Here is a 17,797-nt window from a genome sequence, read left to right as displayed (position 1 = left end):
GGCCACAGCGAATCGTGCTAGGGGGACATGCTGCCGCCTCCCAGGCCAATGGCCGGGGCTGCGGCTGGGAGCAGATTGTGCCGGGGGCGTGGGCACCTCCCAGGCCGACACCTGGGCGGCGGCTGGGAGCAGATCCCGCCAGGGGCACAGCCACCTCCCAGGCCAACAGCCATGCTGCCTGCTCTCAGCAGCAGCCCTCCCTGGGACTGGGGGACTCTGGCAGGCCTGAGAGGACTGGGTGCCACCATCTTGTGTCTATGGGCACCACCATTTTTGTCGTGGAGTGATGGTTAATTTGCATATTACTCTTTTATTAGATATGATATTTTTTATCTATTTGGCAGGTGAGTACAAAAATCTACTTGCCTTGCAGCTGCCCAAAACCAGCCTCGTAAATTTCCTTGCCAACTACACCTGCCACCGACAGTCTGGAGTGTTCTGACTTTTCTTCATTCTCTCCTTGCCCTCCACATCTGGGGGCTCCTTTTGGATTTACACCCAGGAAGCTCCCAGCCAGGCTTATGAGCCAACATGCTTCTTATAAGAAAAAATATGAAAATTATCTGTTTTTAAATTTATTTTTCCACTTCATTTAAAATTGGGATTTAAACATATTTTTAGCAATAAAGATTGTAAAGGGGCAAGGATTCTATTTAATCAAAATAATCATATAGGAGGTAGAACAATGAGTTTATAACTCTTCTCAGAAACTGTGCTAGTGGTCAAACCAGAGATCACTTTTGGAGTGAGTCATTTTTGTTAGCTTCAGTGTTTCTATTTCCAGCCTCTCTAAAAACCCATGTAAATGAGAAAGGTAGAAAATTATTGAAGCTTTACAAATTAAAACATAATTGTCTTAGTAACACTGAAAGTTAGAGCTGGTTTTTATTTTCCAAGAAATTATTCACTAATCTCTAATTTTCAAGGTTTCATTCAAGGAGTGTCTAAGTTGGTTTGTGTGGGGGTTTTTTGTGTTTTTTTTTTTTTAATAACAAAACTAAACTCATCCAGTATTAAAAGTAAATGTAGCCTTTTAAAAACTACACGAGAGCTACAGTATCAGAGTTCCTTTTTTAAAACCTGTGCTGTATACCTTACTTGATGAATGTACCATGTATAAAATAATTAAGTTTAGAATGTTGCTTCAGATTGTCATTATATTTCCTTTTCATGTGTCTTATAACAATCAGGCAATTTTCTGACCATAAAATAATGAGCAATTATAATTGCTCAGTAGCAATTATACATTGTCTAGCAAGAACTTGGTTATAAATAACAGAAAGCTTAACAAAGGCAGGACATCATGTAGGAGGTAGAAAAGTGATTACCATAATTTTCATTTATTTTTACAGTTCTCCGGAGGTGTTTCCCTGACTTCTCTACTAAAAATGGCACTCTAACAGTAGGAAATAAGACCACATTTGAAGATGGAAAAGGGCATACAAGAAATGCTGTAGAACTCAGGGCAGCTGCAAAGTATGTTTGTTTCTATCCCCATTTTCAGTTTTGATGCTTCCCATTTGTGTAGCCAAAACTAAAGCTTCCATTAGTTTAACACAGGAAGGATTATGTATTATGAAATATACATGTCACTGTGGATTGAAGAGCTTGGTCTGTGCTCATTAAGAAAAGCAACTAAAGGAGAAACCAGAAGAATTAGAATGAACAATCATGATTTTCAAAATGGGTAAATCTTTCATTATCAACAGGTATAGAAATGAGACATCAGAAAATGTACTGGAAGATCATCATATAACTTGCTTTTTGAATGAACATAATTTTAGAAAACCTATGCTTTTTAAAGCACCCTTTAAAGAAATATGACTGAAATAATAAAGCTATGAGATAGGGCCTTAAGAAAGGTGAGACAGCCTGCCAATACTGTTTCAGTACTAACTACAATGTTAGTATGTCTACATACTAACTACAATGAACTGAATTTCCTGTTTCCATTGGTTACACACATCACGGTACTCCACATTGGAGAATATAATTCCCAGGGAGCACACACACATGTGTTCACAAACATACACACACAGAGTACCATTGCATTGCTTAGTTGTTGAATGAGAAATAAAGGTATTCTCAAATTTAATTTCTTTCTTAAAAGACTTAGCATTCCTAAAAGAATAGTACAGTATCTGCATGTTGAGAATATAATAGCAACATGGACAAATTTTGCAAATAGAAAGCTATGTGGAATAAGACAAGTACAATTCCATTAATAAAAGAAAATTCAAAAACAAGTACCAGTAAATTAAATTACCCTGTGATGCATATATAAGTGGTAAAACTGAAATGAAAACTAGGAAATTATTATCACCAAAATCAGGATTGTGGTTATCTTAGGCAGGGTGGGGAACCTTTTTTCTGCCAAGGGCCATTTGGATTTTTATAACACCATTTTCAGGCCATACAAAATTATCAGCTTAAAACTTAGCCTGCTATATTTGGTTAAACATTTAATTAACTCGCCCCTAGTGCCTTGGCAGGGCCAGACCAAATGATTTTGTGGGACTTACATGGTCCATGGGCCAGACGTTCCCCACCCCTGCTTTAGGGAAGGGAAAGGTATTGTAATTGGGGTACAATGGAAAAGGGATGACATAATTGTAGTTACTTACATGTGTTCACTTTGATCATTCATCAAACTGGACACTAATGATTTGTGCACTTTTCTGTATGTGCCCATTGTTACAGAGCTCTCAGAGTTTTAGGAAGGTGAGTTAAAGATGATGGTTATTCTTGACTCTATGGATCTTGTAAGTTAACAGCTGATCTTTACATTTAAATTTATTTCACATAGTGAGGCTTCTGCAATATTTAGGGCATGTCACATGTGTTGGAAAAGGATCTGTTCACAATATTTGAAAGCCATGACTCTCTGTGTATAGATACAGCCACCTTTGTAGGTTTACCAAAGAGACATCTCATGAACTGTTGTATCTAGAAGGAGTCACTACTGATAAATGGTTTCTAAAAATATGCTCTGAACAGCAGCTTGCAAAATTCCTTTTATCATACCAAGGACATTGATTTTCCCCTTCTTTGAATTCAGAAATATCAATAAAGTCCTCGATGCAAAGGCAATTGGAATGAAAGTGTTTGAAGACTATGCAATGAGTTGGTATTGGATTCTCATGTAAGTAAAAACATAAATGTTTTTTCCCCAGCCCAATTCTGATTTTGTCTTGGTAAAACTCTTTTTTCAAATTCCCAATATATTCGTGAATTCAAGGTTGACTCAAACCTCAGTTCCTGCCATTTTGTTTTTTCCTATAGAATAAAACTGGGACAAAGATATTTGGAAATATTCCCAGTATTGAGAGGAAATTATAAGCGTATAAATTTTAATTATATTCATTAAGATACATATACTTTAAGTTACATGGGGGCAGCATCTGATATGTTGGCTTCTCATCATATGTTATGGTGGATGCAGTAATATTTCTCTGGCCTATTTTGTCACTTGTCCTTCCTTGACTTCCAAGGGATCATTCTTATTCTTCAACACATCCCTTCCACATAATGTTTGTTATCATCATCCACAAAGGTCACTGTACTTATGAGGAGCTGAAAAAAATATGAAGAGATGAGGAAATTCAAAATTTTCAGACATAAGATTTGCAGTCCTGAAAATGCAGTCCCACTGTTGGAGTGGTACATGTGTTTGATATAGCTAAGGACATTGTGGCACCTTCTGGCTGTTTTGTCACCTTCTTGTGCCTTAAAAGCATCTATGGTTGCCTACTGATCAAAAAATAAAGCGAAAATTTCTTTAGATACCTACAAGGCCATTTGCAACCTAGTCCAACTTAGTTTCCCAGGTTCATCTCCACCCAGGTTTTTTTTATTAACTCTATATTCTAAACACATTAAATAGCATTCCTAGACTGCCAAACTCCCATGTTTTTGCACATTCTGTTCTCTTTCCTAGCATTATCTTACTTTATGCCCTAGGCAACTTTATCTCATTACTTTAAATCAGCTTTTATGTCATTTACGAAGTCTTGCTTGACTTCTGCAAATATAATTAGTTACTGCCTTCTCTGTGTTCGTTATACCCATTGTGTGTGTGTGTGTGTGTGTGTGTGTGTGTGTGTGTTTTAAATACCTAAATACACATACACAAGCATACCTATCTTATATATAGTATCTACCATTTTGTGTTTTATTTACTTGGCTCTTTCCTTCTGATAAACTGTAAACTGTTTATCGTGGTAATTATGTCTAACTCATCTTTGTTTTCCTAACTCCTATTATAGTTCTTGGAACATAGAAGGTGCATTGAAAATGTCAGTTCAAGCAACATTTGTAAAAATACTAAGGGAACAACATAGATATATTTAACTATAAGGTGCTTACTAAAGTCAAATTGTATTGTGTATAAAATACTAGTGAGTAATTTTAGATCTGTAAAACTAATTTTTTGAGATTTTACTCATTTCAATGCGTTGCATTAAATAATTGCAGTAATTATTGTCAGAGCGTATTACAATTTCAGGATATATCTCCATAGCAGAGATTATAGTCTATACTTGATAGTAGTTAAACTGCTTCAGCTGTCATCAGGCCAAATATCAATAGATGATGTCCATATTTCTTCTTTCACTCTTGTCTGAAAGGTATACATTCTGATAGACTCTCTTGCCCACCTCACTCCCAGGACACACACACTGGAAACCTCTTCACTACCCTGGCCCCACTCATACCATTAGAGCATAAACACCTCCCTTTAGTTTCAGCTCTTCTGCTCTCATCTGTTTAATGACTATCAAGCCAAAGAGTAATATGCTGTGACTTAGTTTATTCACTTAGAATTTTTATACAGGAATTTAAAATACACAGAATAAACATCTGTATTTCTCTCTCCCCTCTTCCCCCATCCTTTTTGAATATTCCCCTTGGACTATGCCACAGAATAATCTCTCAATTGAATAGAAGCATTAAAGTATCTGTGATTTTTAAAAGGAAATTTAGACCATAGTGAAAATGACTACAAAATCATGAGTTCAGGATCTGTGCGGAGCAGTTAGTTTTACTGTCTTTCTGTCCTAAAACTCTTTCCTGACTACTAGACAGTTATATTGCATAAGGTTTCCATAAGGTATCCAGGTAGATAGGACAGCACAGTGGATAGGCGTGAAGAAAAAAAATAGAACATGGCAACTGTAGCAGATAGGCCAAATTGTAGGTTGGAGGAATTGTGTTTTTCCATGAACAGTGATTGATACCAAGCTTCAGTTTACCTAGGCACAGGAAAATGAGTCATGTATGAATTCCTGATGGTCCCACTCTTTCATACAAAGTCTTAACAGAAACCATTGTTTGTGCTTTTAAACGTTACAAATGTTTCTATAGCTAGGTAAAATAAAATGATCTGAGAATTATTTTGAATAGAAAAAAAGCATTTTCTTGCTATATTCGTTATGTCATGTTAGCACACTTGACCCTGTGTTTGTGTTGTGTTTCTTCTGTTAGTGGCCTGACAATCGCCATGCTCCTCAGTTGGCTGTTTCTACTACTCCTGAGGTTCATAGCAGGATTCCTCTTCTGGGTCTTCGTATTGGGTGTGCTTGGAATTATAGGTTATGGTAGGTATCACCCCTCTTAAGGTCACCAAATATCAAAATTACCTTTTAATTTTCTGTTGCCATTATCAATTGCCAAAAAGCATTTTCTTGCAGTGAATTTCATTATCCTTTGCTTCCCCCAAAAGTGTTAAATTGAGAAATATTACTTGTTTGCATATATTTTCTCTATAACTTTTTTCTTCTTTATTTTTTTAATTCTTTATTGTTTAAAGTATTATATATAGTATTACACATGTCTCCATTTTCCCCCATTGACCTCTCCCCAGCCACCCCCACTCCCCAGCACATGCCCTCACCACCCTAGTGTCTATGTCCATTGGTTATGCTTATATGCATGCATACAAGTCCTTTGGTTGATCTCTTACCCTCCCCCCTCACCCCCCACCTTCCCTCTGAAGTTTGACGGTCTGTTTGATGCTTCTCTGTCTCTTGATCTATTTTTGTTCATCAGTTTATATTGTTCATTATATCCCACAAATGAGTGAGATCATGTGATATTTTCTTTCTCCAACTGCCTTATTTCGCTTAGCAAAATGCTTTCCATGTCCATTCATTATGTTGAGAATGGTAAGAGTTCCTTCTTTTTTACAGCAGCATAGTATTCCATTATGTAGATGTACCACAGTTTTCTAATCCACTCATCTGCTGATGGGCACTTAGGCTGTTTCCAAATCTTAGCTATGGTGAATTGTGCTGCTATGAACATAGAGGTGCATATGTCCTTTCTGATTTCTTGGGATATATTCCTAGAAGTGGGATTACTGGGTCAAAAGGGAGTTCCATTTTTAATTTTTTGAGGAAACTCCATACTGTTTTCCACAGTGGCTGTACCAGCCTGCATTCCCATGAGCAGTGCATGAGGGTTCCTTTTTCTCTGCATCCTCACCAGCATTCTTCTTTATCTTGGGGAAAAAAAGTATTTTTAACATGTTCTACTCTTTATCACTAGTAGCCTTTGGTGTCATGTCTCATGGGTTTTAAGAATGAAATAAAAAGATCCCTGTTAGGTTAATGAAAAACATTTCAGACAACTTATTTTATTCCTTTAATTTTTCTGTTTGATCAAAGGCCACATCTGCATAGATACAGAAGTGTGATCTATTTTTCCCTTTCAATTTAGTACCTTTAATCCAGGCACTGTCACACACTTTAATAATTGGCCAGCACGCCATCATGAGGCATCACTCTCTAGAGACAGGTATTCTGAATTACACTTATTAGATGGAGAGTTAACTTTATGTCAAGGTTGAAATCTAACCACTGACTGAATCCCTCCAAAAGCCGTACAATGTGACACTAAGAAATAAATCAAAGTCTCTCCCAAGGAATAGTATGACACTCATGATAGCTTCCTTTCAGTCCTCTAATAAATGCATGGGCCAATATATGAATGCTTGGGAGGTTTCTATTCAAAAGAACGATTTCCCCTATAACACCATTTGGATTGAAAAGCAGTTTATGGTAGCAGACACCAAAATAACAATTTCCTGTTTCTGTCATTCAAAGAAGAAGAGTTTTACACATATCAATATAAGGAAGCAGTTGAACCTTAGGACCCAGCAATTCCACTTCTGGATATTTATCAGAAGAAATCCAAAACACTAATTTGAAAAGACATATGCATCCCTATGTTCATTAGTATTATTTACAATGATATGGAAGCAACCTAAATGCCTGTTAATAGATGATTGAATAAATAAGTTGTGATACATGTATATAATGGGATATTACTTGGCCATAAAAAAGAATGAAATTTTACTATTTGTGACAACATGGATGGATCTAGAGCAGTGGTTCTCAACCTTCCTAATGCCGCGACCCTTTAGTACAGTTCCTCATGTTGTGGTGACCCCCAGCCATAAAATTATTTTCGTTGCTACTTCATAACTGTAATTTTGCTACTGTTAATGAATCGTAATCTAAATAACTGTGTTTTCCGATGGTCTTAGGCTCTACAGCAGTGGTTCTCAACCTGTGGGTTGCGACCCACAGGTTGAGAACCGCTAGCAGCGTCGCCTAAGACCATCGGAAAACACAGTTATTTAGATTACGATTCATTAACAGTAGCAAAATTACAGTTATGAAGTAGCAACGAAAATAATTTTATGGCTGGGGGTCACCACAACATGAGGAACTGTACTAAAGGGTCGCGGCATTAGGAAGGTTGAGAACCACTGATATAGAGGGTATTACACTAGGTGAAATAAATCAGACAGAGAAAGACAAATGCCATATAATTTCACTTATATGTGGAATCTAAAGAACAAAATAAGCAAACAAACAAAACAGAAACAGACTCATAGTTATGGAAAACCAATGGTTGCCAGAGAGGTAGGAGGTTGGGGAGCTTTGTGAAAAAGGTGAAAAGTTAAGATGTACAAATTGGTAGTTACAGAATAGTCATGGGGATATAAAGTACAACACAGGGAATATAGTAAAAAATATTATAATAACTAGGTATGGTACCAAGTGGGTACTAGACTTACCAGGGGGATCACTTTGTAAATTTTATATAGGTCTAACCACTATGCTGTACACTGGAAACTAATCCTAATACATAAAGAGCCAGGATCTGTAATGTCCAAAATGATCGAACAGACAACCTAACGCCAGGCTACGTGCACAGCAGGCTTGGGTGGGTGGGGACTGGCAAGCGGGCTGAACTGCTGACCTCTCAGTCCCTCCTGGGTTGCAGGCACCACGGCTACCCAGCACTGACTGTCACTGCCAAGGCGGATACGATGCAACTGGTCGGGGGGGCCCTGCCATCGCCCCATGATCACCCGATAGAGGGAGGCCCAGGCTACCCGGCCAGCAGCGGTGGGCAGGGCCTTCCTCTGCGGGGCGATCAATCGCGGGGTTTCCAGACTGCGAGAGGGCACAGGCCGGGCTGAAGGTCCCCCCACCCCTGAGTGTATGAATTTCATGCACCAGGCCTCTAGTATAAAATAATATTGAATGTTAACTGTAATTGGAAAAGAATAATGCTGTAGAATCCCCAGGTTCAGTAGGTAGCCTGAGTTCTAATCCCAGATCCATAATGTATAACTGGGGAACTCTGCAAAAGTTTCTTAATGATTATAAAACCCAATTTCTTTATCCATAACATCGTTGCAATGATATCTCCATTTCACAAGATTGTGAGGATTAAATGAGACAATGAGTACAAAGCTCTCAGAAAAGTGCCTGGAACACAGTAAGCACTTCATGGATTGGGATACTGTTAGTATCCTCCTCTTTATTCTCAGTGAGTTTCTAATCATTTGAGTCTCTTTAGGTGTTCCCTATCTGCCCCTGCTGTGCAGCTGCCCATGAACAAGTGGGTCAGTCTGATGGAAGACCTGCTGTTCCTTCATCAGAAACTCCCCAGAAAGCCTTTTGTTTAAAGCCCTTTTTTGTGTTTCTGCTTGGAGCTCAAAGTAACCTGTGCTCTTTGCCAACACAGAGTCTGAGCATGTGATTCAATCACCCTTTTAATATCATCAGGAAGTGAAGGCCAGTAAAGTTTGCTGTTGATTTCACTGACTTGTCTTAATAAGCAAGAAAAATTTGAAATTGGATAGAGTCCAAGTTTGGCAAAGGGAGAAAAGTTTGACAAAAGAAAGATGGTTGATATATAAAAAGTGCAGGTAAAACAACCAATTTTAGCTCTCTATTGACTCCCTAGGCAGTACTAACTCAGCAATTAATGGTGTGGCAAGTAAGCTTGAAGCTATTCATTGAGTGGAGAAATGTCCAACTAGATTTGGAAGTGTAAGTAAGACAGTATGTAACTGACATCTGTTACTATCTTGGAAAATCAACTGTCAATATATCATGGGAAACCAACCATTTCCTACTGACAGCAGCCTATTTACTAGGGCGGAGAACAATGTGGATGTCTCATACTGACCAGAGAAAAAGCCAGGCTATTTGTGGGAAAGTGCCCATGAATAGCAGAGGAACAATTCTCATTGGCCAAAACAAATTAAGAGTTACACAGGAGAGGCCATATAACAACATAATTACAAGTATTGATTTGAAGATTGAAAAAGGCACAATTCCAGATTCATTACATGTTAACTATGTGATCCTCTGCAAGTACATAGTCTCTCTAATTTTTAGTTTTTGCATCTATATAATAGGAATCTGTATTAAATAAAATAGTGTATATAAAGTACTTAGAAAACTGCCTAGCACATAGCAACTATTCAATAGATAATATTAGTTGTTGTTACTATGCATGAATATTATTGAGAAAGGAGGATTAAAGTCCAGGGGTCATACCAAGAGAAAGAGAGAGAGAGAGAGAGAGAGAGAGAGAGAGAGAGAGAGAGAGAAAGAGTAAAGCAATAAAGCTATAGAAAAAGAAATAGGAAAACACTGCCAAGACTCACATCCACCATTATGAAGGAACTAAATAGTCTAAAGGGTTCTCTTGCTATGAAATAATGGCATAAAAATCATATTATATTGTTTCATATAGTGTATTATTTTGATGAGCTTGCAGGAAATAAAAGAAATCCCCCTAAAGAAAATAAAATTAACCCATGAGCTAAAAAAGTGGGAATTGAGCAGGAAGCACATGTGAAGTGCTGGGTAGCACATATGAGTGCTACAATAAGAGACTGAGACCAGAGCCAGCAGCAGAGTAGGAGATCAGACCTGAGACTCCTTGAGTAAGTATGGGATCCTGGAAAACATCTAAGTGAACCCAGTTTTGTAGTTCCCTTTGTCTTCTAACAGAAACAAATACAGTTCCCCTCTAGATGAAAGCATCTTCATTTAGATCACCAGATTTCCACAGATTAAGATGAACAAAGTATGAGTCACAATCAAAGATTACCAAAATGCAAGACCTCATTTCTTGAGGTCTGCAAGAAATCAGATATGGTAATTAGTAGATATAAAATATGAAATAACCATGTATAAAATGTTTAAAATTAGGAAAGAATATTTAAAAGTAAGTTATAAAACATGTTCAGGTATATATGAAGGTGAACTAAGTAGAACTTTTCAAAATAAAATAATTAATTATTAGATTAAAATTAAATTGATAAATTAAATAGCAAATTAGAGAATTAATGAACTGAAATTACCTAAAATAGAGCATAATGTGGCACAGGGACAAAATATGATCATGTGACTAAGAGGGGTAGACAATAGCTTGAGTAGGCCCTAACGTATATGTCATATTTGAAAGTTATTGGATGAGAATTTTCTAGAACTGATGAAATATATGAATTCATAGATATAGGAAGCTCTATACCAAGGAGAGTAAGGGAAGAGACATCCATATCTAGTCATACATTCTTTTATTATTTTCTAAAATATGTTTTTATTGATTTTTAGAGAGAGAGGAGGGGAGAGGGATAAAGAGATAGAAGCATTGGTGAGAAAGGAATATCGTCGATCGGCTGCCTCCTGCACCCCCCTACTGGGGATCGAGCCCACAACCTGTGCACTTACCCTGACCAGGAATCGAACCAGTGACCTCTTGGTTCCTGGACTGACACTCAAGTGCTGAACCACACCAACTGGTCTGGGCTTACCTTGTTTTATTTGTTCATTCAACAAATGTCAATTGAGCAGCTACAGTGCACTGGCACTATTCTAAGCTTTGGAGATAGAACAGTAAACAGACAAAAATTCTTGCTAGCCTGATGCTTACAGCTCAAGTGAATTATCTACTAGAAAGTGATATTTGCTATGGGAAAAGAAAAAGTAGAACAGGTAAAGGGGTGTTGAGAGTATCCTGATAGGACAAGGAATAAAATTTGGAATATTAGTAGGGTAGACTTTTTGAAAAGAGATCTGAAAAAACACTTGAAGGAGGCAATGAAATTAGCCATTAGAGATAAGGGACAAGTTCTAGATAGTGAGTATAGCTAGAGCAAAGGCCCAAAGGTAGGAGTGTGTTAAAGAAATGGCTAGAAAGCTCGTGCGGATGGGTGTTCTGAGTAAAAGGGAGAAAAGTAGGAGATGAAGTCATAGACTTTTTGGATGGCCAGAGACTTATAGATTCTTGTGAGATTTTGCCTTTTACTTTGAGTGAAGTAGGGAGGCATTGCAGGGTTTTGAGCAGAGGAGCGATGTGTAGTGATGATCACTCTAGTCCCTGAGTTGAGAAGAGACAGGAGTGAGGCAAGAGAAGAAGTAACAAGACCAGTGAGGAGCTATTGCAGTAATCCATGTGTCAAATTAGGGAAACTCGGGCCATGTTTTCAATGTAGAACCAACTGAATTTCCTGATGGATTTTAATGCAGCTCATGAGAGAAAGCAGGGAGTCAAGAATTAAATTAAAAAGGATTTAATTCAATAAAAAAAATATACCAATTCTAAACATGTATACATCTAATAAAGTAGCTTCAAAATTCACAGAACTACAAAAATAAATAAATAAACCAATCCTATATAATAAATGGGTAATATGCAAATTGAACATCACTCCAACACACAAGTTGGCTGCCCCCATGTGGTCAAAGATGGCCACCCCCATGTGGACACAAGATGGCCACCACAAGATGGCCCACAGGGGGAGCGCAGTTGGGAGCGACCAGGCCTGCAGGGGAGGGCAGTTGGGGGGACCAGGCCTGCAGGGGAGGGCAGTTGGGGGTGACCAGGCCAGCAGGGGAGGGCAGTTAGGGGCAACCAGGCTGGCAGGGGAGGGCAGTTACAGGTGACTGGGCCGGCAGGGGAGGACAGTTAGGGGTGACCAAGCTGGCAGAAGAGGGCAGTTAGGGGCAATTGGGCCGGCAGGGGAGCTGTTAAGCGTTGATCAGACTGGCAGGGGAGTGGTTAGGGGGTGATCAGGCTGGCAGGCAGAAGTGGTTAGGGCCAATCAGGCAGGCAGGTGAGTGGTTGGGAACCAGCAGTTTTGGATTGTGAAAGGAATGTCCGACTGCCCGTTTAGGCCCGATCCCACCGGGTGACCCACTGGGATCGGGCCTAAACGGGCAGTCGGACATCCCTCAAGGGGGCCCAGATTGGAGAGGGTGCAGGCTGGGCTGAGGGACACACCCCCTCGTGCATGAATTTCATGCACTGGGCCTCTAGTAAATAATAAATTTGTGTGAGATATAAATCTTCCTTTGGGGGGACATTTCAACACATCTTCCTGTTAAAATAGGAGAATCATAAGCACAAATTTTAGAATAATTGCTCTTTGTCAGGAAGAGGCAAGAAGATGATAGGATGAAGACATTGGGTAGAATAAAAATTTTTAATTTGCATAATTAGAGCAAAATTGAGATTATAAAATCATAAGTTAGGTGATACATTCATATGTGTTCATTTTACTTTATACTTTGAAAACTACTTTTGTATTACATGTAATGTTGTATGTGTCAAGTATTCTATAAAGTATTTTTAAAAGGGAAATTTAAAAATATACTTAAAAAGCAGGGCCTGAAACAGATTTGTCATATCTCTTTGAAAAACAAATGTCTCTTCTAGTCTAGTCTTGCCTCTCTCTCTCTCTCTCTCTCTCTCTCTCTCTCTCTCTCTCTCCTTCACTTTATATCTACAAAAAAAACCAAACCAAAACAAAACAAAACAAAAAACACACAAAAAAAACCCAACCTGTTTTTTTATAGTTAGGGGGTTTAAAAAACTGTGGTTTTGTTTTTTCATTATTGCTGGGACATTTCCAATGGACCTAATCCAGACCCACTGGTCATTAAAATTAGTGGACCTCTTAACTCTATTTTCTTTTTACTACCACTTTATCTAGATAATTTAAGATGTCATTATAGAGTTTAAAATATAGAGTTTGGGAGAAAATATAGTTAGTCCCTGTTTGCCTTGCCTAGACACAAACTTTGATAAGAATATGCTTTAGATGTTCTACCAAGACAACTTCACTATCAAAAAAATTTGAAAAGGGCTTTTTTTTTTTTTCAATTTGAATGACCTTTTAAATTTGCTTTTTAAGTTGATTATATATTCACGTGCTTCAAAGTTCAAAAAGTATGAAGTTTATACAGTGAAAATTTTCCTTCTCATTCTATTCTGTGGTCACTAAATTTCTCTTCCTGCAAGCAAAAAAATATTATATTTCTGTGTATCCTTCCAGAGAGACTTTATGTGTGTACAAGAAAATATATATATATATATATTGTTCTTATTATACGAATTACAGCATACATTTTGTCATTTTGTACCTTGCTCTTTTCACCTAACAAAAGATCATAAAAATTATTTAATATCACTAGACTTTCTCCTCTTTATAAGGGAATATAGCATTCCACTGTACAAGTATACCATAACTTATTTAACGAGTCCCTACTCATGGGCATTAAGGTTGTTTCTAGTCAAAAGGACGTTTAAAGCCAAATGTTGCCACAGTCATCCAAACAAACACTGAAAACTCTGATATTGAATAAAGTAGCATATTTAGACTATTAGACCAACATAAAATATTTACTAAGTAAGTATGAATCTTGCCTTTGTAGAAATAACCATGCTGATCAAATACATGTAGATGTGTTGTAAGTGTATAACTTATATTTCAGAAAATAACATTTTATATTAGTCTGTTTTTCTTTCTTTTTCAAGGAATATGGCACTGTTACCAGCAGTACAGGAATCTCCAGGAACGCCCAAATTCTCACATAACTATATATGACCTCGGGATTCAGACTGATATAAGCATGTACTTACAACTGAAACAAACATGGTTCGCATTTAGTGAGTGGATTTTAAAAAGTGGTTTGTTAAAATTGTAATAATGAGAAAGCATCTTTTTGTCTAAAGGAAAGCTTGGGTTGGTGCAACCTATTGAATACACTTATTAATATCATTAAAGTAAATGTATTTATAATTCTACTAGCTACAGTAAATGGAAAAGTCATTGAGTGGCATTTATCATATAGTCTAAGAAAATATTATTTGACAATAATTTCAAGTTTTTGCCTTTAACTTAAAATGCTTTGGATGTGGATATTTATAGCCATTAACCTGATATCCAAAAAAAAGGTATTTTAAAAGGAAAAAAATGCTTGATTTTTCAAACTTATTTAAAAAAGAAAAAGGGGATAAAAAAGAAAATGTTTATAACAGAAATTTTAAACTATTTATTATAGGAATTGGAGTAATAAGTAACTAAAAATAAATTTATATTTTGAACTATTTATTCAGATTATCAAATTCATTAAAGGTCATATTAACAAAATTTTAAAGCAAGGTGATTTCAGAGATGGCTTTAAACCTATATTCCTAGAATGGTTTTATTATAATATTCCTTGCACTTCAGAGATTCATGTGCTTTCATCAAAAATTTTTTAAATTCTCTAATTACATGTTGCTTTAAAAGAAAATTCATGTTTATATTGTTGAAGTTTGAGAGCCAGGCAAGAAATGGCCAAGGAGGCCTGGTAAAGGAGCCCAGAGACTCAGAGGGGTCAGTATCTTGGTGGGGCTTCCTGATTGCAGGTCTGAGTCCCATCCCATAAATTTGAAAACTTGATTTTGCCATGTCACCTAAAAGCCAGTAGGCTTTTGTATAGACTCACATAGCTGCCAGAGTGCCATTTTGTTTGTTTATACTTTTAGGTTTACACTATTTGATACACTATTTTTTTCACACTCTCCCTGACCGTCTTGGACACTTCTTTCCTGGGGTCAAAGCACAGGGGGACCAAGATTGCTAATGAAAACCTCTAGTTTTACCCACACATGAATCTTAGTTACATGTTCTGTGGTCCTCCCACTGCTGTCCCTTAAGGACCTTCAACACAAACATAATTGCCTTTATCAGAATCTGCTTTTGGAAAACTAAGAGATGTACTTTGAGGGAAATACAGAGCTTGCTTTTATTTTCAAGTCTAGAAATGCTAAATTTTCCTCAACTGAACCTCAGCTTTCACAATCCAATTATCAGACATTAATTGATGACCTGTGTTTGGACAAAATTCTAGGTGCCAGTGACAAGTGCATACATTTGATTACATGAATTGACAGAAACACTGTTATACAAACAATAATATAATTTTTATGAGCTTTGGATTGTGTTAAGAGATAGTTGTATTTTCATTTCTACTATCAATTATCCTAGTGTCCTCTTCTATGAAGTTATAATTATACCAGCTCCTCTATAGGGTCTCAAAAAATTGTGTTTATATTGTTGTTGTTTTTTAATTCAAACACAAGGAAGGAATGTATTATATAAATTCAAAAGACAGTTAAATTTCTCTAATATAACCATTTTGAGCATGTAATTTTATAAAGGTAGAGTTTAATATGCAATGATCTTATCAATGCAATTTTGAATATAAAGCAATTCTGGTATATCTCATATTCTTAAGTTTGTCCAAAGAAGATAATGATTTTAGCTTATTATGGTTATATTCCACAATTCTTGGCTCATTTTTCTGTTTTAAGAGAATCAAATGTACATGAAAACATCAATACACAGTTTAACTAAAAAAAGCTATAGTAGCAAAATGATACATTATTGAGATATTCCCACTTACTTGGAAATACTAAATGATATGTGATGTACATCAGAATGTTAGTGGTATAAGAGTAGGATAAAATAATGAGTGCCCTGTCAGTGGAGAGGTGTTCCTGTATCAGCAGAATAACTTTCTAGGAAGTGTGTTATGGAATAGATTCTTTCACAGGTGGAAATTTTAATTAACTTCCATTAACTTTCTTTTGTAATTTCAGATTGCTATTAGCAGTGATATATTTTCTTAATTTTAAGATCATACCTTTTCACTTTTTAACATCTCTGAAGTCAGGATGCATCTTATAATTAATAAATAGATATTTAATGATGGATTTCTTTACTTTTCCTAAAAAGATATTACTAAGTTAAAGGTATGTTTTAGAATCAGGGAAGTAGGGTAATTAGGACTATTTGGCTTCAAGTAAAAAGGAAGTAATTCAAAATAGCTGAAAGGAAAAGAAAATTGGAGCAAGCTAGGGCCAAGGCAGAGGTATTTTTATAAGAATGTACAAGTATCTTGCCAAACTAAAAAATAAAACAGAAAGATGATTTCAAGTGTACCTAGATCCAGGAAACAAAAGCCAAAAAGAACCCAAGATTTCTTCTCCCCCCTCTCTCTGTCTCTACACATACACTTTATTCTTTCTTTGCAGATTTATTTACTTCACATGAAGATAGTTTTGACATAGTTCATTAAATTTGCATAACTCTTAGTTCAAGAAGTTTATAAACTTTAACTCAAAACGGACCTAGAATACCTTAGTTCTAATTCTGAGACTTTTGTTAGATGGTCTGTGTTTAAAACTCGATACCATCTGTGGTGGTCATGTGGTGGCACAGAATAAAAATGTGGTCAGCCACAAGCCTGCTATGTAAATCTGCAAGGTCAATTAATTAAGAGGCATTGTGCCCCAGCTGGTTTGGCTCAATGGATAGAGCCTCGGCCAGAGGACTGAAAGGTCTCGGGTTCAATTCTGGACAAGGGCACATACTGTACTTTGGTTGCAGGCTTGATCCTGGGCGCAGTGGGGGCACGTGCAGTAAGCAACCAATTGATGTGTCTCTCTCACATCAATGTTTCCCTCTCACTGTCTCTCCCTCACCCTTCCACTCTCAATGGGGGAAAAATATCCTTGGGTGAGGATTAGCAACAACAAGAAAAAGAGGCATTGTGAGCAGGGCAGACAAAATGTTTCTTCTGTAATGATCTCTTACTCAGTGAAGTTAAAAGTGAAACATTTAAGAGTTGCCTAAGGCAGCCCTTCCTTCCTTCCATGCCTGTTTTTCCATTTCTACCAATGGCATGAAATGTTTCCATACATAAAGCCTGTCCGGTTGAGTTGTTCAAGCTTCAGCTAAAGGTTTTCATCTAGATTTCTTAGCATTTTTTGTGGGTTTTGAAAGTGAATTTCTAAGATTGGCTGAAACTATGAAGTGTCTGAATTGGCCGAAATAACCATGAAGCTCGGTCCTAACTTCTGCAGAGGAAGTTTTTTTTGGGGATTGATGTGTGCTGCACACTAATTTCTTTTTCTGTTTAAAGTGGTAATCCTCAGCATCCTTGAAGTGCTTGTCATCCTCCTGCTGATCTTCCTTAGGGACAGGATCCGCATCTCCATCGCCCTCCTGAAGGAAGGGAGCAAGTAAGACCCTGATGGAAAAACTCACCTAGAGTGTATCTGTCAGCCCAGCCAGGCACTGCCTATTGTGTAGCTGCCCCAGACGAATTTCCCTTCAAGAAGACTTGTTAAAGAAATCTGCTTTCCATTTAAG

General features: G+C 37.2%; 1 protein-coding gene across 1 annotated transcript in view; it reads left to right on the top strand.

Annotated features, from left to right (window-relative positions):
- The window catches only part of SLC44A5 (solute carrier family 44 member 5), a 333,802-nt gene that overhangs the window by 293,218 nt on the left and 22,787 nt on the right, over positions 1-17,797 (top strand). The window contains exons 9-13 of the mRNA XM_080658185.1: positions 1,353-1,476; positions 3,059-3,142; positions 5,482-5,594; positions 14,131-14,262; positions 17,568-17,667. Coding sequence (XP_080514311.1) covers positions 1,353-1,476; positions 3,059-3,142; positions 5,482-5,594; positions 14,131-14,262; positions 17,568-17,667 — 553 coding nt within the window. The remainder of the gene's footprint in view (positions 1-1,352; positions 1,477-3,058; positions 3,143-5,481; positions 5,595-14,130; positions 14,263-17,567; positions 17,668-17,797) is intronic.

This window comes from Plecotus auritus (genome assembly GCF_963455305.1).
Source record: "Plecotus auritus genome assembly, chromosome: 2".
Taxonomy (NCBI): Eukaryota; Metazoa; Chordata; class Mammalia; order Chiroptera; family Vespertilionidae; genus Plecotus; species Plecotus auritus.
This window is presented reverse-complemented; position numbering and strand designations above follow the sequence as displayed.